Here is a 22,036-nt window from a genome sequence, read left to right on the forward strand (position 1 = left end):
AGTAATGTAAACTTCTGTCACACACAGAGCGAGTGCAGCTCCGGCAGCAGTAATGTGAAAGTCTGTCACACACAGAGCAAGAACGGCTCAGGCAGAAGTAATGCAAACTTCTGTCACAAAAAGAGCGAGAGCGGCTCAGGCAGCAGTAATGTAAACGTCTGTCACACACAGAGCCAGTGCAGCTCCGGCAGCAGTAATGTAAACTTCTGTCACACACAGAGCGAGTGCAGCTCCGTCAGCAGTAATGTGAAAGTCTGTCACACACAGAGCAAGGAGCAGAAGTAATGCAAACTTCTGTCACAAAAAGAGCGAGAGCGTCTCAGGCAGCAGTAATGTAAATTTCTGTCACACAGAGAGCAAGTGCAGCTCCGGCACCAGTAATGCAAACTTTTGTCACACACAGAGCGAGAACGGCTCGGGCAGCAGTAGTGCAAACTTCTGTCACACAAAGAGCGAGAGCAGCTCAGGCAGCTGTAATGCAAACTTTTGTCACACACAGAGCAAGAGCGGCTCAGGCAGCAGTAATGCAAACTTCTGTCGCACACAGAGCGAAAGCATCCCAGTCAGCAGTAATGTAAACTTCTGTCACACATACAGCAAGTGCAGCTCCGGCAGCAATAATGTGAACGCCTGTCACACACGGAGCGAGAGCAGCTCAGGCAGCAGTAATGTAAACTTCTGTCACACACAGAACAAGTGCAGCTCCGGCAGCAGTAATGTAAACTTCTGTTGCACACAGAACCAATGCAGCTCAGGCAGCAGTTGTGCAAACTTCTGTCACACAAAGAGCGAGAGCAGCTCAGGCAGCAGTTGTGCAAACTTCTGTCACACAAAGAGCGAGAGCAGCTCAGGCAGCAGTAATGCAAACTTTTGTCACACACAGAGCAAGAGCGGCTCAGGCAGCAGTAATGCAAACTTCTGTCGCACACAGAGCAAGAGCGGCTCAGGCAGCAGTAATGCAAACTTTTGTCACACACAGAGCGAGAACGGCTCGGGCAGCAGTAGTGCAAACTTCTGTCACACAAAGAGCGAGAGCAGCTCAGGCAGCAGTAATGAGTGTAAACTTCTGTCATAGAGAGAACAGGTGCAGCTCAGGCAGCAGTAATGTGTGCAAAGTTCTGTCACACACAGAACGGTTGCAGCTGTGCCATCAGTAGTGAAAACTTCTGTCACTGACAGAACGGATGCAGCTCAGATAACAGCAGTACAAACTTCTGTCGTAGACAGAGCATGTGCAGCTTAGGCTTCCGTCACACAGAGAATGGGTGCAGCTCTGGCAGCAGTAGTGCAAAATTCTGTCAAACAGAGCGAGTGCATTTCAGGCTGCAGTAGTGCAAACTTCTGCCACACACAGAGCAAGTGCAGCTCAGGCAGCACAAAGTTAAAACTTCTGTCACAGATAGAATGGGTGCAGCTCAGGAAAGCAGTAACAAGTGCAAACTTCTGTTACACACAGAATGGGTGCAGCTCAACCAGCAGTAGTGCAAACGTCTGTCACAGACAGAGGAAGTGCAGCTCAAGAAGCAGTAATGCAAATTTTCTTCACACATCATACTATATGTGCAGTATGCTATCACAAGTTTCCTTTTCACAGGAAATACATGGACAGTAACATTGCAAGCTTCACTCACACACAAATAATGATCATCCTACAGGGGCCAATAATGGGACCTCTTGGGGCATAGCAAACAGCTTAGGTTCGTGGCTATGCAAGGGTAATCCTCAGACATAGGACAGTGCAGAAACAGGTACAGTACCCCCAGCTCACCTTACAAAGAAAACATACAGCATGGGCGGCAGTAGTGCAGGCATCGCTCACCCCGGGGAGAATGAGCTGCACAGTGCATCCTATACAGACGCAGCCCATGCAGATGAAGCACACGCAGCACAGTGCAGCCTATATAGATCCAGAACATGCAGTACAGTGCAGCATATACAGATGCAGCACAGTGCATCCTATACAGACGCAGCCCATGCAGATGAGCACACGCAGCACATTGCAGCCAATACAGATTCAGCACAGTGCAGCCTATATAGATCCAGAACATGCAGTACAGTGCAGCATATCAGATGCAGCACAGTGCAGCCTTTAGAGATGCAGCACAGTGCGCAGTGCAGCCTAAATAGACGTAGGACAATGCAGCTTATGCAGATGCAGCACACACAGCACAGTGCAGCCTATACAGACGCAGCACAATGCAGCCTATACAGATGCAGCACAGTGCGCAGTGAAGCCTATACAGATGCAGGACAGTGCAGCTTATGCAGATGCAGCACACACAGCACAGTGCAGCCTATACAGACGCAGCACAATGCAGTCTATACAGATGCAGCACAGGCTACCGAAGTGCACGTTTATTTAACAGACACCAAAGAACAGGTACATTATAGGTACCCGCAGTGCACATTTCACCTATGCAGAATAGTATCGTTTGGCTTCACAACCTTTGCTCTGGTTTTTTTCCGAAGGGTAACCATTATTAATTGTTTCAAACAAGGCACACGCCAAACATACTTTTTAAAGAAGTCATTATTTTACCGGATGAGGACATGGAAAGAGCAGGTCCAGCCCAGGCAGACGGGGCAGTACATCTGCATGCTTGCCGCGCACGCACAGCAAGTGCAACGCCAGCATCGTAGAGCAAGCTCCTTGCATACAATAGGTACAACAACGGCAAGGGAAGGGCGAGTCCATCCATCTATCATGCACTGCCTTGGGGTGGACTCTCTCACCGGCGCAGGTACACTGTAGGCATCCAATGGAATGTCAGCAGTGATACAGGCGGATAGAGCCTTCCCGAGCACGCAGTGAACCTAAAGCACGAGTAGCTGCAAATCTACAGCCCTCTCACAGAACAACAAAGGCAAACTGTCCCCCATCAGCACCAAAGAGGAGGAAAATCATGAACAGAAGCGCGTGTCCCTCGCGCACAGCAGAGGCCCTGCTATTGATGGCAGCACGTGCTGGAGCTGTGCAGGCCTCTATCCAATCAGAGCAGGAACAACACTGGTATGGAAAGGAGAACATTGCATACACGGAAGTCACACACACTCCTCCTGCTCCCCCCTCACAAGCAGTGGAAGATGAAATGCAAGCTTCCACCACACAGATCACAGCAAGTGGCAGCAATGCAAGCGCATCAAATGGAACAAGAACAGCACACGTGGAGCAACATCACAGCCTCCCCTCACACAAAACCTGGACAGCCATGGCATTGTTTGGCATTGATCATAGCAAGGTAGCACTTCACATGGCTTTAGCACTGACAGCTTCCCTCACATAAATGACGGTTACATTTTTACAGCAGTGTAAGCGTACCTCGAACACAGAACACGTGCAGCTCAAGTTAGATTGATGCTGGCCTCCCTAAAGTAGGCCCCAGGCACCAGCAGGGACAGGTGTGTTTCACTCTTAAAGCATAGCCAGCTACGGTGCAAGCTTCCCTCACAGACTGTCTGCAAGACACAGTAAACAGCCGAACAATTACAGCTGAAGTAGTAGCTGTGCTGGGCTGCACGCATGCCATGTTACCATGGTACAGCCTCTGTAGCAGCAGTGCAAGCTTCCCTCACAGACAGTAGCAGCTGTGCCTTGTTGCATGCATGCCACGTTAACATGGTAAGCCTCTGCAGCAGCAGTGCAAGCTTCCCTCACAGACAGTAGCAGCTGTGCCAGGTTGCACGCATGCCATGTTAACATGGTAAGCCTCTGCAGCAGCAGTGCAAGCTTCCCTCACAGACAGTAGTAGCTGTGCCGGGTTGCACACATGCCATGTTACCATGGTAAGCCTCTGCAGCAGCAGTGCAAGCTTCCCTCACAGACAGTAGTAGCTGTGCAGGGCTGCACGCATGCCATGTTAACATGGTAAGCCTCTGCAGCAGCAGTGCAAGCTTCCCTCACAGACAGTAGCAGCTGTGCCAGGTTGCACACATGCCATGTTAACATGGTAAGCCTCTGCAGCAGCAGTGCAAGCTTCCCTCACAGACAGTAGCAGCTGTGCCTTGTTGCATGCATGCCACGTTAACATGGTAAGCCTCTGCAGCAGCAGTGCAAGCTTCCCTTACAGACAGTAGCAGCTGTACCAGGTTGCACACATGCCATGTTAACATGGTAAGCCTCTGCAGCAGCAGTGCAAGCTTCTGTCACAGACAGTAGTAGCTGTGCAGGGCTGCACGCATGCCATGTTAACATGGTAAGCCTCTGCAGCAGCAGTGCAAGCTTCCCTCGCTGACAGTAGCAGCTGTGCCAGGTTGCATGCATGCCACGTTAACATGGTAAGCCTCTGCAGCAGCAGTGCAAGCTTCCCTTACAGACAGTAGCAGCTGTACCAGGTTGCACGCATGCCATGTTAACATGGTAAGCCTCTGCAGCAGCAGTGCAAGCTTCCCTTACAGACAGTAGCAGCTGTACCAGGTTGCACACATGCCATGTTAACATGGTAAGCCTCTGCAGCAGCAGTGCAAGCTTCTGTCACAGACAGTAGTAGCTGTGCAGGGCTGCACGCATGCCATGTTAACATGGTAAGCCTCTGCAGCAGCAGTGCAAGCTTCCCTCACATACAGTAGCAGCTGTCCCAGGTGGCACGCATGCCATGTTAACATGGTAAAGTCTCTGCAGCAGCAGTGCAAGCTTCCTGCACAGACAGTAGCAGCTGTGCCAGGTTGCACACATGCCATGTTAACATGGTAAGCCTCTGCAGCAGCAGTGCAAGCTTCCCTCACAGACAGTAGCAGATGTGCCAGGTTGCACACATGCCATGTTAACATGGTAAGCCTCTGCAGCAGCAGTGCAAGCTTCCCTCACAGACAGTAGCAGCTGTGCCAGGTTGCACACATGCCATGTTAACATGGTAAGCCTCTGCAGCAGCAGTGCAAGCTTCTGTCACAGACAGTAGTAGCTGTGCAGGGCTGCACGCATGCCATGTTAACATGGTAAGCCTCTGCAGCAGCAGTGCAAGCTTCCCTCACAGACAGTAGCAGCTGTGCCAGGTTGCACACATGCCATGTTAACATGGTAAGCCTCTGCAGCAGCAGTGCAAGCTTCCCTCACAGACAGTAGCAGCTGTGCCAGGTTGCACACATGCCATGTTAACATGGTAAGCCTCTGCAGCAGCAGTGCAAGCTTCCCTCACAGACAGTAGCAGCTGTGCCAGGTTGCACACATGCCATGTTAACATGGTAAGCCTCTGCAGCAGCAGTGCAAGCTTCCCTCACAGACAGTAGCAGATGTGCCAGGTTGCACACATGCCATGTTACCATGGTAAGCCTCTGCAGCAGCAGTGCAAGCTTCCCTCACAGACAGTAGCAGCTGTGCCAGGTTGCACACATGCCATGTTACCATGGTAAGCCTCTGCAGCAGCAGTGCAAGCTTCTCTCACAGACAGTAGCAGCTGTGCCAGGTTGCACACATGCCATGTTAACATGGTAAGCCTCTGCAGCAGCAGTGCAAGCTTCTCTCACAGACAGTAGCAGCTGTGCCAGGTTGCACACATGCCATGTTAACATGGTACAGCCTCTGCAGCAGCAGTGCAAGCTTCCCTCACAGACAGTAGCAGATGTGCCAGGTTGCACACATGCCATGTTAACATGGTAAGCCTCTGCAGCAGCAGTGCAAGCTTCTCTCACAGACAGTAGCAGCTGTGCCAGGTTGCACACATGCCATGTTACCATGGTACAGCCTCTGCAGCAGCAGTGCAAGCTTCTCTCACAGACAGTAGCAGCTGTGCCAGGTTGCACACATGCCATGTTAACATGGTAAGCCTCTGCAGCAGCAGTGCAAGCTTCTCTCACAGACAGTAGCAGCTGTGCCAGGTTGCACGCATGCCATGTTAACATGGTAAGCCTCTGCAGCAGCAGTGCAAGCTTCCCTCACAGACAGTAGTAGCTGTGCCGGGTTGCACACATGCCATGTTACCATGGTAAGCCTCTGCAGCAGCAGTGCAAGCTTCCCTCACATACAGTAGCAGCTGTCCCAGGTGGCACGCATGCCATGTTAACATGGTAAGCCTCTGCAGCAGCAGTGCAAGCTTCCCTCACAGACAGTAGTAGCTGTGCCGGGTTGCACACATGCCATGTTACCATGGTATGCCTCTGCAGCAGCAGTGCAAGCTTCCCTCACATACAGTAGCAGCTGTGCCGGGTTGCACACATGCCATGTTACCATGGTACAGCCTCTGCAGCAGCAGTGCAAGTTTTAAATACAGCAGGGGAAGTGGGGATGGTAAAGAGGGAAACGCACAACCCACTCTATACCCATCTGTCACACATTGAATGGGTAGAGCTCATCCACTAGCAGTGCAAGCTTCTCTCTCACACACAACTGATATGGAGTGGGAAGCAGCAAGACACACTTCCCTTGCACCTGCCCACTCAGATGTGTGGTTAGAGCAGCAGCAGGGCCATTCCTTCTCCCAGAGTTATTACAGAAGTGGCCCTAGAAGTGGGAGTCTTCCTTGTGTGCAGATCAGTAAGGCAGGGGCAAGGGCAGTGAGCCTTCCCTAACACAACAAGTACAGAAGGGGTAGAACAATGGGCCTTTCGTCTCACATAAAAAACCTGCACAGGCAGCAGCATTGCAAACGTCCTTCACGAACTCAGAAGAGTAAAGCAGGCCCTACGAGTATTTTGAGCTTTCCGTGCAAATCACAGGTGTATCACAGACCGCAGCAGTGACACAGCTTCACTTGTGCAAAATGTATACATCTGTGGTAAAAGCATTCCTCAGACACAACAGGTGAAACTTATAAGGCAGCAATGCAGTTATCCCCGCACAAGCGTGCACACAACAGTAGTGCCAGCAACAGGGTGTGCTTTAAAGAAAAGGCTGAGATCTTCTAACAGTATTGCCTGCATCCAATAATGACAATTCGAGTAGTAGCACAGATAGCTTTCTTCCTCACGCTAGAAGAGGAATATTGGGGATCTGGAAACAGAAGCTGCATTTATTTTCTGGTGTGGGGAGTGGGGTATGTCAGGGAATTCTATTTCTTGCACACTGACTCTTTCTTCCTTTGTTCCAGGTGAAGAAGTATGAACTAAAGGAGATTGCAAAGAAGTCACTGAATCTCTGAGTGATGGTTAATGGTGCTATTTAGAGGACATTGTGGGGTGTGGTTGCCACCCAGAGCTCCCTTCAGGATGGCTTCACTTATTTGGTGTGGGCCCCAAACCACCATTAAGACTTTCTTAACTCAATGAAATAGGTTGTTCCTTACCCAGAGCCAGTATGCAATAAAAAGGTCTCCTGTGGAGAACGCTTTCTCTGGACAACAAAAATAGGCACAAATGTCAGACAAGTTAACATTGGAGGCTAACCTCAGGAGAGGGTGGGGTGACCAAATGCAGGGTATCTCCCAAGTCCTCTAGCCATCGGTACTGGTATGTCTGCCTCTGAAATTCAACTATCTGCATTACCCATTGGGCAGAAGTTATAGGACTGCTGTCCTCTTTAGTCTCAGGTGCCACAGTATGCTATCCCTTTTAGTCAACGGCTTCACCTACTATTGTCCCTTTTTGATTTAAAATACAATAACCGGCTTTCCTCTAGGACTTCGGGTGGCATTCTGCCACCCCCTTGATCAGTGCCCCCACCTTCTGACATCCTCTTTGTTCTCACATGCCACTACTTCCTCATTACTCTAAGTCCTGACAGTCTGCAATTTACTATGGAGCATCATCCCCGTATCCATAAGCACCACTCGAACGCCGCTCCAATTAAGGAAAGAGTTGAAGACTCACCTCATTCGAAGAAAACTACATCACAATGTATGACTCATACACTACTCCGCTTCCTGTCCACTTACTCGTTGGCTTTAAGCTTGCCTTTGATCACGTTTTGTGCTCTGCTGCTTTTGGCCTGGTTCGCACTATAGAAATACCAAATACATATAGAATCATGTCATCTTCCATCCCAACTGAACCGAGGTGCCTCTAACCGCCCTTTTTATTGTCCAGTGATTGCAATATCTGCCATCCACATTGGTCTGGCATCCATCCATCCATCCTCAGCAGTTATATCAAGTCCTATCTTCTCTTGTGCCCCTTTGGTGTGAGGTCTCATTTCTGCTCCCTTTATTGAGCTGGGTACCCTGGGTCTCTTTTCCCTTTGGTCAGTGGTCTCAGCACCAGCCGTCCTTCTCGGTTTGATTAACTGCAGCCAGCTGTGTCCTCATTAGTCACCAGATCTATGAATTTATGTGGTCATTGGTCTTCCACTCCAAGGTTACGGAACCCTCATCCTGTCCTGATGATGTAGGTCCCATCTCTTTACCACTTATGTAGAGACCAGAAGCCGAATCTCTTCATTGTAGTACCAAAATCTTGCTGCCAGACTCATCAAGAATTTACCTCCTGTGCCTACTCGCACCCATAAACTATCATTCTCCCAACCTTATTCTCGCCCATTTTTACTACATTCACTCCTCTTTTAACATCGCCATTTGACAACCTCATCCTGTTATCCCTTCCTTTCATGCTTTCCCAAGACCCTTTCTATACTTTTCTGCCCCCATCCATACAAAGAATGTCTTCTGATTCAGATGCTGTGCGGAGTATAGCTTCCCATATAACTAAGCTAAGGTACCCCCAAAGCACTTTTAGGTCTAGAGGAGGGGGTAGAAGAACATACTAAATATACTAAGAAACCTCTGAACTGACCATTCTAATTTATCCAATCGGTGTAACTCAATGTCTATTTAGCAAAGATACTGCACACATATCTAATTATCAACAAACAATCCTTTCCTGGATGGCCCGGAATCCCATTTTTTGAAGGCGACACAAAAAACTTTAAGGAGGCGTGCTTCTTACTGGGACTACGCTCGGCACTTACAGACAAGAAGCAAATCCTCCCTGGATATATAATTTGAAAACACAAGTTTCCATCCTTTACTCCTAGGTTTATTAAACTGCATCCCAGGAAAAATCAACAATGCTAGAGCCTAAAGAATCCCCAGAAAAGCCATACACCACCTTATAACTAGTTGAATTCCCTCCAATCGTTGGACATGCTAACGATCACATTTCAAGTCTGACGTGCTTGTCATCCCAGATGGACCACTTGAGAATAAAACTTCATAATGCACTGTATTTATCACATGCGCTTCTTTAGTATCTGTCTAAGGGCAGAACATGGATTACTGTGCGCATCATGAACAATGGACCCATCGCGCTGTGTGTCGTTGCTCTTTCAGAAACAACATCTCTATCCCATCATGAATGCATCACTGCAGCCCAGCCATGACTAGTAAAAACAATAATCTTGTGTCCCATTATGAAAACTTTCAGATGAAAAGCAAATAGCAAGGCTTGTTGTGGAATCAATTTAGTGAAGTTGATTGACTGACAACCCCAAGAACCTATAGTCATTGTCCCGTCACCGTCAGTCATACTCCTGGATGCACTCACAGCGATGAAGGTGCAACAGCGCCTGGCGACAGGATTCACAGAAGCTGTAGGCCTTATTTGAGCTGCAACACATTACAGTCTACTTGCAAAGCACACATTGACAGCTTAAGTTCGCTTTGTGCTTGTAACAGATGGTTGTTTCCCAACTAATGTTGCTCGCTCCCACTCACCTTGAGGAGAGAACATAACCTCCTCAGTTTTCGGAAACAACTGAAAACCTGGCTCTTCCCTTGAACATCACTCTCCCCTGCTCCCTCTCTCTGGATCTATGGTCACTAGCGCTGGGATGCCCTAGGGTAGCTATGCGCTTTATAAATCCCAACTCAACTCAACTCAACTCAGCTGTTTGGATGTCAGGAGGTTGAAAGGCTGAGTTGACCTGCTGAGATTCAAACCTGTATCCACACCTTTAAACTGTGGTTCTATTGGTGAATGCATCTGCTACAACCACGGGCCGTACTCTAGCTCTCTCTTCCAATCTCCCTTTAAATCTCTTTATTTAGTTTTTTTGGCCTCTAGCTTTCATTCTATAATTCCCTTTTTCTTTTAGTTTTACATCGACTTCCCCCTCAATCCTGCACTTGTTTATTTCGCTTTATGGAGTGGACTGTCAAATTCCTTTGAAAACATAACCTTAAATAAGACATGATTTTTGCCAAAATAAATGTGTCATGTTTCCAAATAAAATGTATTTTGTAAAAGAATGGATTGTATGATTAAATATTTTAATGGAGGCAAGATACCCTTAGGACCCCATTAATAACATGGGCAGGTTTTGTAATAAACGAATAACCCCGAAATCTAGTACTTTCACCTTTTTTCAGTAATGGTGCTTTGTGCAGATGGGTAGCCTGTAGATCCAGAAGGCCGGTACTGGAAGTGTGCTCCATGCACCGGAGGCACTTTGCAGACATTTCCTACTTTCCGAAGAAGAAACCGTGACCCTAAATCTCTGGCATTTCGAAGACTGCCAAAAAAATGTACAGGATGGTGCCTGGATAATGGCGTAATGTGGATTATGTGTTGATAGTGATTTGATGTGCTTTATAGAGTTCTGATCTAGATTGTGTTTTTATTGATTACTTTGTTGAAAATTGTACCTTCTGTTGCTTTTTTAGGGCGAGGCCTCCGCCACTGCCGCAGGCAGTGGGAGGAGTCCGATTCCCTCTTGTAAGGAGCAGAAAAGCGCTTGTAAAATGCCACACATTCCATTCTTTTTTTGCCATCTGGATGGCAATTGGGCCTCGCATGCCTGTCTTTTTAGAAGACAGCACGCAATAGGCCATTTGATGTAGAGTTGGTTCACTTCCTGGCATATTCTGTTCGTGCACGAGCAGCAGAAGGCATATATCTTCAATTATCTCGTAGTCCAGGACGAGATAATTGAAAACATATGCCTGCAGTGGCGCGCCCGAGGCTTTTTTTTTTTATGATGTGCGTTCACAGGCAGCTTCGGGGAGGTGCGATTGAAGTGCAAAAACAAAGCACACATATCTGATGCAAGGCCTGAAGCGGGGATCGCTGCTGCCACGTGGCAGTCTTTGCACTGCAAACAACCACAGAACGAACAGAGAGGAGGTAGATGACTGCAAACCTTCTCAAGACATTCAGGTGACAGCAAGTTATATGATTCCCTCATGAAGAGCTCTCGCATAAGCTGAATGACCGGTGCACTGACTTGCTGCTTGTACACTGAGCTCTGTCCCTTGCTGCTTTCATGGAGACGGTGCGGAGGGGAAGGCTGAAAGGCATTATGAGTGCAGCTGACCCCGCCTTGTGCTACTCACACACAGGGCCATGAAGAGAAGGATTCAGGGCTCAGAAGCATCTGCAGCAGAACTGTCCAAATGTGCCCAAACCCCCAAGTGTAGTGAGAGCGAGTGAAGCATGCATTTAAGGTAGAGCGGGGAAAGGTTAGTTCGGTATCTTGTCCTGGAAAGGAGCTTCTCTAGGTTTAGTAACAGGTCACACAATGGTCACCAAACAGATAACAGAAGTGATGAATGCATTGTATTGTAATTGGTTTTGTGTGTAGTGTTTACTACCCCTGAAAAGCTCTACACCGTGTGTAGCATGCTACTGAGGAGCTTAAGGCGAGTGATTGCAGTCTGGTGAAAATAAACATACATTTTTTTATTTTCATACATTGCTAGCAACAAAGAAAGCCACATATATAAATGCTAAAATGATTTTGGGTATTATTTGGGGAAAAGCTCCTTTATATCTTAATACTTGAGCTTTTTAAAAAATAACAAAAAACTTCAGAACTGCTGATTGACTGCAGTGGCCAGTCAGCCGTAAGAAAGCCATCTTTCATGATTTCGAGGACCTGCTTATTTCAGAAAGTCCTCATTGTGTAAGGCAGAGGCATTGTGGACATGGGCAGGAAAAACAAACAGCATCCGTGTGCAGAAAGAAAAAAAACTCCCTGCTGGTCAGGGTTGTTGACTTTTTTTTGTTTTGAAGAAAAAAACGACTTTAAGGGTTTCTTTCTGCAAAGGAAATTGATAATGAAGACCGGCCAGGGCAGCTAGCTGGCATTTGAGTTTTGCTAAAAGTACAACCATTGTACCTTGTATGTCATAGTATGGGCATCTGTCTTTCAATGGAGGGTATGGCCTCCGTCAACCTGGAGGGCTGGCGGGCTCATCACATCAACTCTTTCAGAAATGTCCTTTATTGAAGTTTGCAATACTAGAAGTAAAACCTTTCAAAATACACTTTTCATGTAAGAGGCAACCATACACAGCACAAAAGGGGCCATGTTCGAATTGTATCGAAGTCTGTGAAATACTGTTTAGGGGGTTTCCAGAAAATAGAAACTCTTGGTCTTGAAAGGTTGGGTTTTGGGAATTAAAATGTTGTGATGATTCATTATGTTAGGTCTAAGCTGATTATTGCATACGGTCGGTCGGTCACATCATCCACCTTTCATTCCACCAGGCAGAACAGATCATTGAAATTATTGCACTAACAACAAAAATATATTATTGTTTCAATTCCAACCTTGACTCCTGTGATGTCTTCTTTAGGTGAAGAAGCTCTCCATGAATACCTCAAGACTAAAGCTGTAACAGTGGAGTACTAAGTCAACACTCCAATATGCACATTGTCTTTCACAGACCATGATCGAGATCATTGAGATTTTTATTTCACTCCAGTCAGCGCTTAACATGATCCCCGGGATTTTGTTGCCTGAAAAAATGCAGCAGTGGTGAATCGGACTGCAGAATGGAGTGACAGTGAGTGCAGAGTGTCCTGTTCAACTACCATTAATCGTGAGGGTGGGGAAGGAGGAGATCCTCTCAATGTAAAAACGGCTGGGCCATGGAGGGGCGAGGATTTGTCAATAGCAACCTGGAATATTGCGGGACTCAAAAATAAAGTGGACAATCCAATTTGGCGGGACCAAATAGGTTCCATGGACCTAATAGCCCTGCAGGAGACTTGGGATACTGAAAACCTACTGACTTTGGATGGGTTTTCCACCTTCTCAACTCCAGCAGTTGGATCCTCGAGGGTGCGTGCCAGAGGGGGTTTGGTTACTTTGATTTCTGCCAAAATCCCTGGGACATACACGCAAGTAGCCACTGGTTGTCCTTACTGTGTTGCCGTTTTAATCTCCTATAGGAATCATCACAATGTCCTGGTAATGAATTTTTATAACTCATTTGACAGGGACAGCCCAGTAAGTAACTTGATGATGTTAAGTGCTTTTTTGGCCAATTTTAAAGAGTCGGCAGAGCATGACTGTACCATTTTGTTGATGGGAGATTTCAATATTCATAGATGTAAGGAAAACTGCCCTCCCAATGTGTTATTCGGCACCCCGGACGAAGAAAATACCCATTTTGAACACTCAGAGCAGGGTATTTTTCTGGAAATAATGTTGGCTGAACATGGGCTCATTTTACCAAAGGCGGATGATGAGGATATCCCCACTTTCACGGGCCATGGTAGTGGCTCTGTGATTGATTATATTTTCCTCTATAGTACTAATGGAGCCCAAAGCAGTAGTTACACAGTCTTAAGGTCCCATTTCAGTGATCATAACCTTGTGGTTTTAAAAGCAAAGAATATATTTGTCATCAAGGATAGCAGTAAAAATCTGACAGATAAGCATGATCTGCGGTTAACGGATCAAGCACGCAGAATCAGATGGTGTAGAGTAATCCCAGATGAGTTTTTTTGTAACTTGTGTGAGAGTAGTAGGGATGACCTGATGCTGTGTTTGGATGAATGGGCTGGGGATGGCGAAGTAATGGGGGCGTACAAAAAGGTCTGCATTGATATTCTCTCCAAATTGACTGTTCATGGTAAAAGTAGAACACAAGGGAATGACGGATGGTTCGATAAAAAATGTTCAGCAGCAAACCATAAACTTAAGGCTGCTCTTAAATCAGAACCAGTTGACAGACGGTTAGTAGCTACCCTCAGGAGAGATTATAAAATAACAATTGATGAAAGGCGGCGTGAGATCAGGGAAGACGCTTGGGCTGATTTAACCTCTACAGAGGTATTAAAAAACAGCGCCAAGTTTTGGGCGGTGGTAAATCAACCTTACTTCTCGGATTCCAATAACCATGAATTGGATTGTGGTATCCAGGAAGAACGATGGCACACACACTTTAGTTCAGTTTATGAAGATGAGACTCAGGTGGTAGAACGCCCGACCGCATTCCTTCAATTACCATACACCCTAACTGTGAATGAGGAGGAGGTGGCAGTGGCCATTGGCTTGATGACCAGTAACAAAGCCCCCGGGCCCGATGGCGTCCCCTCTGACCTTTTTAAAGCTGATACTTTATTTTGGTCCAAAGTTTTAACTAATGTTTTTAATAGAGTCTCTAAGACGGGCATCCCTGAGTCATGGTCACAGTCGGTAATCGTGCCAATTTACAAAAAAGGGGATAGGGGGGACCCTGGTAATTACCGACCCATATCCCTTATTGACTCTGCAGTTAAGGTTTTGGGGAGGGTGGTTTTAGGTAAACTGACCACCTGGCTAGAGGAGACAAACACACTTTCACCTCTACAGTACGGCTTCCGCAAGGGACGTGGCACAATTGACCAAAGCCTAAATTTACAGCTGCTAATTGGGAAGTACACCTTAGCTAAACCAGGTTCATTGTTTATTGCCTTTATGGATCTGTCCTCGGCGTTTGACCGGGTAAACAGATCTAAATTGTGGGACCAGCTCCTTAAGATCGGAACAGACCCCAATATAGTTTACTTTCTAGCTGATCTTCATAGGGATCTTACTGCAACAGTCCGCTATGATAGAAAGGGGAACTGTACGGAGAAAATTAGCATCATCAATGGCGTGAGACAGGGGTGCATTCTTGCTCCCCTGCTTTTCACACTATATATCAACGACCTTGGCAAAGCTTTGAGTGGAGCCTGTAAGGATATCCCGAAGGCTGGGAAATATTTACTGCCTGCCCTACTGTATGCGGATGACGCTGCACTTTTAGCTAGAACCCCATTAGGACTGCAAAGCTTGTTGAACTCTTTTTATGTCTTTATGGATAACCTTGACCTGAGTGTTAACTTTGGGAAGTCTCACGTCATGGTAGCAGGTCACAAAGCCAAGGCAAGGAAAAATGTGATGCCATTTTTTTGTAATAAACACAAGCTGTCGCGAGTCTCCAGATTTCCCTATTTGGGGGTGGTCTTCGATGAAGGCTCAACGTGGAACTCCCAACTGGTGGAGAAAAAAACCTCCTTGGCACGTTCAACTTCCGCAGTACTAAGATTCTCCCGTAAACTAGGAGTGAAACCCATTGAGGCAGTACTAAAAGTATACGCTTCTAAATGTATTGCAATTGCCACGTATGGGGCCGACCTGTGGGGTTTCAAAAATGCCTCATCGCTCCAAGTCTCAGAGGACAATTTCTTAAAAACTCTTCTTTCCTTGCCTAGCTCCACCGCAAACTACATAGTTCATCAGGAGTGTGGAGTGGGCTATTTGGAAGACAAAATTGCCCTGGCCCCCTTATTAAAATGGTTGGCAGTTTGGCTAAATCCAGAGCTTGACGTAAACCATGAAATCCTAAAAGATTGTCTAAGCCTGGATCATTGGGATAAAATCACCTGGTTGAAGTACGTGCAACATATGTGTGTAAAACTGGGACGTCCAGAATTGTTTGATAAACCTTCAAGCTTGGTGAAAGGGGATATAAAATGGGTCAAAAACACCTTCTTGCTGAATAGAGGAATGGACAGAGAGGGCAGGGAGCTGCTTAAATCTTCTGTCAGGTCCCATCAGCTGATTGTCTCACCCGACCCCGAACCGGAACTATACCTTAAAGTTGTGAATAACGCTAATCATAGGTACTTGTTAACAAGGTTCCGTCTGAATAAAATACATCTCTTAATTTCTGGCCGCCCCGCTTGGACCAGAAGTAAGGATTTAGTATTATGCACATGTGATGGTTGTTCAATTATGGATACGGCTCATTTCTTGTTTTTCTGTGACCACTTCAAAGGCATTAGATTTAAATTTATTATACCATTGCTAAAAGGAAAGGGTTTTAGGCAAGTGAAGCCAGCCTTGCTGTACCTGCAACTCTTGACAGAGATCTGGATCATTTTTAATGTGGCTAAATTTTTAACTATTGCAATGAGACTTAGCAAAAAGATTGCTTGGCCTTAGAGGACTTTGTATAAACATAAAATACCGTCCGAAACCTTAACCAAGGGCAATAATGTACATTTTGTTGTTTTTAAAAGGAAAAAACTTTACACTCTGTATATTTCTGTTTTTATCCATGTTTGCTGCTATATTTTTTTATTGGCGGATGATGGATTGTTTTAATGCTTGTACACTTTTATGGTTTTTGTGATTTAAACCGAATAAAGTATCTTTTGAATTTGAGTGCAGAGTGACAGTGAGAACAGAGTGACAGTGAGTGCAGAGTGACAGCAAGTGCAGAGTGACAGTGAGTGCAATGTGACAGCGAGTGCAGAGTGACAGCGAGTGCAGAGTGACAGCGAGTGACAGTGAGTGCAGAGTGACAGTGAGTGCAGAGTGACAGTGAGTGCAGAGTGACAGTGAGTGACAGTGAGTGCAGAGTGACAGTGAGTGCAGAGTGACAGTGAGTGCAGAGTGACAGTGAGTGACAGTGAGTGCAGAGTGACAGTGAGTGACAGTGAGTGCAGAGTGACAGCAGAGTGACAGTGAGTGCAGAGTGACAGTGAGTGCAGAGTGACAGTGGGTGCAGAGTGACAGTGAGTGACAGTGAGTGCAGAGTGACAGTGAGTGCAGAGTGACAGTGAGTGCAGAGTGACAGTGAATGCAGAGTGACAGTGAATGCAGAGTGACAGTGAATGCAGAGTGACAGTGAATGCAGAGTGACAGTGAGTGACAGTTAGTGCAGCGTGACGGTGAGTGCAGAGTGACAGTGAGTGACAGTGAGTGACAGTGAGCGCAGAGTGACAGTGAGTGCAGAGTGACAGTGAGTGCAGAGTGACAGTGAGTGCAGAGTGACAGTGAGTGCAGAGTGACAGTGAGTGCCAGTGAGTGCAGAGTGACAGTGAGTGCAGAGTGACAATGAGTGCAGAGAGTGCAGTGAGTGCAGAGTGACAGTGAGTGCAGAGTGACAGTGAGTGCAGAGTGATGAGTGACAGTGAGTGCAGAGTGACAGTGAGTGCAGAGTGACAGTGAGTGCAGAGTGACAGTGAGTGCAGAGTGACAGTGATTGACAGTGAGTGACAGTGATTGACAGTGAGTGACAGTGAGTGCAGAGTGACAGTGAGTGACAGTGAGTGCAGAGTGACAGTGAGTGCAGAGTGACAGTGAGTGACAGTGAGTGCAGAGTGACAGTGAGTGCAGAGTGACAGTGAGTGCAGAGAGTGCAGTGAGTGCAGAGTGACAGTGAGTGCAGAGTGATGAGTGACAGTGAGTGCAGAGTGATGAGTGACAGTGAGTGCAGTGAGTGCAGAGTGACAGTGATTGACAGTGAGTGACAGTAATTGACAGTGAGTGACAGTGAGTGCAGAGTGACAGTGAGTGACAGTGAGTGCAGAGTGACAGTGAGTGACAGTGAGTGCAGAGTGACAGTGAGTGCAGAGTGACAGTGAGTGACAGTGAGTGCAGAGTGACAGTGAGTGCAGAGTGACAGTGAGTGCAGTGAGTGCAGAGTGACAGTGAGTGCAGAGTGACAGTGAGTGACAGTGAGTGCAGAGTGACAGTGAGTGCAGAGTGACAGTGAGTGACAGTGAGCGCAGAGTGACAGTGAGTGCAAAGTGACAGTGAGCGCAGAGTGACAGTGAGTGCAGAGTGACAGTGAGTGACACTGAGTGCAGAGTGATAGTGAGTGACACTGAGTGCAGAGTGACAGTGAGTGACACTGAGTGCAGAGTGACAGTGAGTGACAGTGAGCGCAGAGTAACAGTGAGTGACAGTGAGCGCAGAGTGACAGTGAGCACAGAGTGACAGTGAGCACAGAGTGACAGTGAGCGCAGAGTGACAGTGAGTGCAGAGTGACAGTGAGTGCAGAGTGACAGTGAGTGCAGAGTGACAGTGAGTGCAGAGTGGCAGTGAGTGCAGTGAGTGCAGAGTGACAGTGAGTGCAGAGTGACAGTGAGTGCAGAGTGACAGTGAGTGCAGAGTGGCAGTGAGTGCAGAGTGCAGTGAGTGCAGAGTGCAGAGTGACAGTGAGTGCAGAGTGACCGTGAGTGCAGTGAGTGCAGAGAGTGCAGAGTGACAGTGAGTGCAGAGTGACCGTGAGTGCAGTGAGTGCAGAGAGTGCAGAGTGACAGTGAGTGACAGTGTGTGCAGAGTGACAGTGAGGGCAGAGTGACAGTGAGTGCAGAGTGACAGTGAGTGCAGAGTGACAGTGAGTGCAGAGTGACAGTGAGTGACAGTGAGTGCAGAGTGGCAGTGAGTGCAGTGAGTGCAGAGTGCAGTAAGTGCAGAGTGACAGTGAGTGCAGAGTGACAGTGCGGAGAGTGCAGAGTGACAGTGAGTGACAGTGAGTGCAGAGTGACAGTGAGTGACAGTGAGTGCAGAGTGAGTGACAGTGAGTGCAGAGTGAGTGACTGAGTGTAGAGTGACAGTGAGTGTAGAGTGACAGTGAGTGTAGAGTGAGTGCAGAGTGACAGTGAGTGCAGAGTGACAGTGAGTGCAGAGTGACAGTGAGTGCAGAGTGAGTGCAGAGTGACAGTGAGTGCAGAGTGAGTGCAGAGTGACAGTGAATGCAGAGTGAGTGCAGAGTGACAGTGAGTGCACAGTAAGTGCAGAGTGACAGTGAGTGCAGAGTGACAGTGAGTGCAGAGTGACAGTGAGTGCAGAGTGACAGTGAGTGCAGAGTGACAGTGAGTGCAGAGTGACAGTGAGTGCAGAGTGACTGCAGAGACAGTGTGTAAGGGTGCACATTGTGTGAGTGTGCAGAATGAGTGTGCAGGATAAACAGTGTGTGACTATGCAGGGTGACATTGGGAGTGTGCGGGTGAGCAGTGTGTGAATGTTTAGGGGCAGTGTGTGAGTGTGCAGAAAACACCACACACACATACACCACACACACATAACACACACACAAACCACACACCTCACTCTCTCAACACCACACACTCGTCACCACTCACCACAACACACTCACCACCACACTCACTCCCCAGGCTCACCCCCACTGACTCACCACCACACACTCACCACTACACAGAAATCAAGACACACAACAACACACCCCCAGCCGTCATTGAATGCTTTCACCAGGCACAAACACCAACAACCATCAATGTACGCTTTCACCAAAAACAAACACAACCATGCATCAGTGCCGCTAAACACCCACGCACACAACAAACAATGTCAGTGCAACTTTCACTAAACACACACAGACACCAACAGCTGACAGTGCACCAGCCACTCTTTCAATTGGCACAATCATCAGCAGCTGTCAGTGCACATTACCATTTACAATGCCATTATCTCAAACTCAAACAAACCCGAGCCCTAATGCATTCCTAATGCTTGTTCCTTATAAGTTACTAGGTGTCTATAGGCCGAAATCTCACTAAAGTCACTGACACTTGAAGCTGTCTGATGAAAGTGTATTGTTGGTTGATGATTGTCCAAAGGACTGTGTGTAACAAAAGTGGTAGGTAGCTAGTGAGTTGAAGATGGCCGGATGTGTGTTGAACGTGATGAGTTTTGTAATATGGAATGACTGGTTTTCGTGTATTGTAGTGAGATGTCTGGGCATGATGTGGAACATTAATTCTCTATGGCGGTCGATTTGTTATTGTGTATTGATTGTGGTGTTTTTTTTCATGTTGTGCTTTTATTGTTAATAGTAATGGGTCTTGACAATAAAAGTGTTTGATGTTGTGTTTGCAGGCTTTACGTGCATTTGAATGTGTAAATGTCTGAAGGAATTTATAACGCACACAGCTACTCCAAGGAATGTACCAGCGCTAATAGGTTTAACATAAGGATAGGTGCAACAGTGCTCATATGCTGAAAAGAAATGGGTGTTTAGAACTTTACCAAAAGACGGCTCATGTGAAATAGGCCGTAAAGCAGGGTCAGCCTGGCCTATAGGGCAATCAGGCAGTGCCCAAGGTGCTGGTCTGAAATGTCAATATGTGGGACATTTTTAGGTCTCACCTATGCATCGCGCATGCGCTGCTTAGGAGGACCTTTAGCCGTCGCTCTGCTCATTTTCAAGCACACATTCGTTCTTGTGGCGGCATCCACCTTGTGGGAGCAAAGAGGGGCGCGCCACAAGTACGAGTGCAGTGCTTAAAAATGAGCAGTCTGCACGTGCATGAACCCATCCAGGGCTTGTTCTTTCCATGCAGTTACCAGCAACTCGAGCGCACGCACCACTCCCTGACGGGCTTGTCCTTTCTTGCGGCTGTCTTCTACTTTTCCTCCCTCCTCCATGCCCCCTCTCTCGTTGAAGTTCCTGCAGCTTTTTGGTTCTCTATAGGCAAACCCACGCTGTCCTGCCAGGGAGCTGCCAACCCTTCTCTCCTGAGCAGGTTCTTTCCGCTGCTTCTGCTGGCAGGTCACTCAACCCCCCTTCATGCTCATGCCCTCTCCCTGCTCAAAGGGTCCTTCCCGTACTCTCGCCCTCCAATCACTGCTCCACTGTTGCACTCCTCGCTCCCTCTTCTCTGGTCCTGGGAGATAGCCGAGGGCTACTCCTGCGCGCGCTGGCCGTCCGCCTACCGGTCTGCTCCCTGAGCTGGGAAGCTGCCGCCATTCGCCCTCCTCCCCCCTGGCACAGGAACATGACCCCTAGGGTTTAATAACCTCCACAAAGGCTGGCTCATGTATTTAAGAATGTGGGAATGAAATGAAAGTTTGCTCTTACATAGTCTCGCTAATGGGTTGTTTTTTAAAAGCATGATTTACATATCTATATCTATACTACTAATATAAAGAGAGAGCCCAAACATTTGAGGCGGGTAAGCTCAAGAACTACAGCACCAATCTGAACACCCATACAGCATTGCAAACTAAAATATCAGCAGATGGTCATAGGCTATACAGCAGCCCAACATATACATTAGAAGGGGAAAAGAACGTTTTGTGAAAAGTAGTCCGTTGTCGGAGTGTGCGTTGTGGGATTCGGCAAAAGAGAAGCGTTCTGTGTGGGACTAGCGTTCCAATACGAGTGGGCGAGTCCTTTAGCATTGTTGTGGGAGGTGGACGTTGACGCAATGTTGTGCGTCTAAGTGGCGTAGGCTGGAGCGGCCAAACACGTTTGGGGATGGAGCGAACACACACGTTCGCATATTGCAGTGGCGTAGGCTGGAGCGGCCAAACACGTTCGGGGATGGAGCTAACACCGGACAAACACGTTCGCGGCTGGAGCGTGTTAAGGTACAGTGGCGTCGGCTACAGCATTCCCGGACAACGTGGGACGGGCTGCTAGTTTCTCATAAATATTCATGATGAATCATTTAAGTGCTTTCCAGTGTGAGTAAACTGCAAAATGCCAGCAGCGAACCCTGAGTAATGCACAACAAAACACCTCACCCTCCACGAGAATGCTTTTTCTTCTGTCCTCTAATTAATCATTTTCATCTGTGCAGTCCTCCCAGCGGTAAATATTTTCATGCGCTGTACTCTACCGTGTGCTGCATTTGTGTTTGGATGAGTAATAATTTTCAATCGATATTCATTTATCATGCGCATTCGATCATGTTATCGGCGAAGCAGATGCTATCATGTGAAGCCCTGTCGCAACGTAGAAGTGTTTGTAGATGCTGGTGTCCCTCCATTTATTTTGCCGCAAGGAGACAATTCACTAATCCACAATAGCAACATAGTTTCCCGGAGGCAGGCTGCCAAAAGGAACAAGCATTGGCATAGCCAATAAGTCTCTCCTTTGATACCTTGTAATTAAAAAAATGAAATTGAAGTGTAAGACTTCACGTTTACATTTACTGCATCCTAAATATGAAGTAAATGTAAACATGAAGTCTTTTACTTCAGTTTTTTGTTTTTTACTTACAAGGTCCCAAAGGCGAGACCTATTGGCTATGCCAGTGCTTGTTTTTCAAGTTTGTGGGCCTGTTTTATGGTCTGGTGGACCGTTTTTTACTGTTGATTTCCCCAGTATTACCAAAAACATTGCCTGCAGCAAACATAAATGCATCCAGCCTCCCATACCTT

The 22,036-nt window shown here is 47.2% G+C and overlaps 1 protein-coding gene across 1 annotated transcript in view; it reads left to right on the forward strand.

Moving 5' to 3' along the window:
* Positions 1-10,228, forward strand: part of ACSF2 (acyl-CoA synthetase family member 2) — a 652,634-nt gene extending 642,406 nt beyond the window's left edge. The window contains exon 16 of the mRNA XM_086930824.1: positions 7,020-10,228. Coding sequence (XP_086786950.1) covers positions 7,020-7,070 — 51 coding nt within the window. The 3' untranslated portion in view covers positions 7,071-10,228. The remainder of the gene's footprint in view (positions 1-7,019) is intronic.
* The last annotated feature ends 11,808 nt before the right edge of the window (positions 10,229-22,036 follow it).

This window comes from Lissotriton vulgaris, chromosome 7 (genome assembly GCF_964263255.1).
Source record: "Lissotriton vulgaris chromosome 7, aLisVul1.2, whole genome shotgun sequence".
Lineage (NCBI taxonomy): Eukaryota > Metazoa > Chordata > Amphibia > Caudata > Salamandridae > Lissotriton > Lissotriton vulgaris.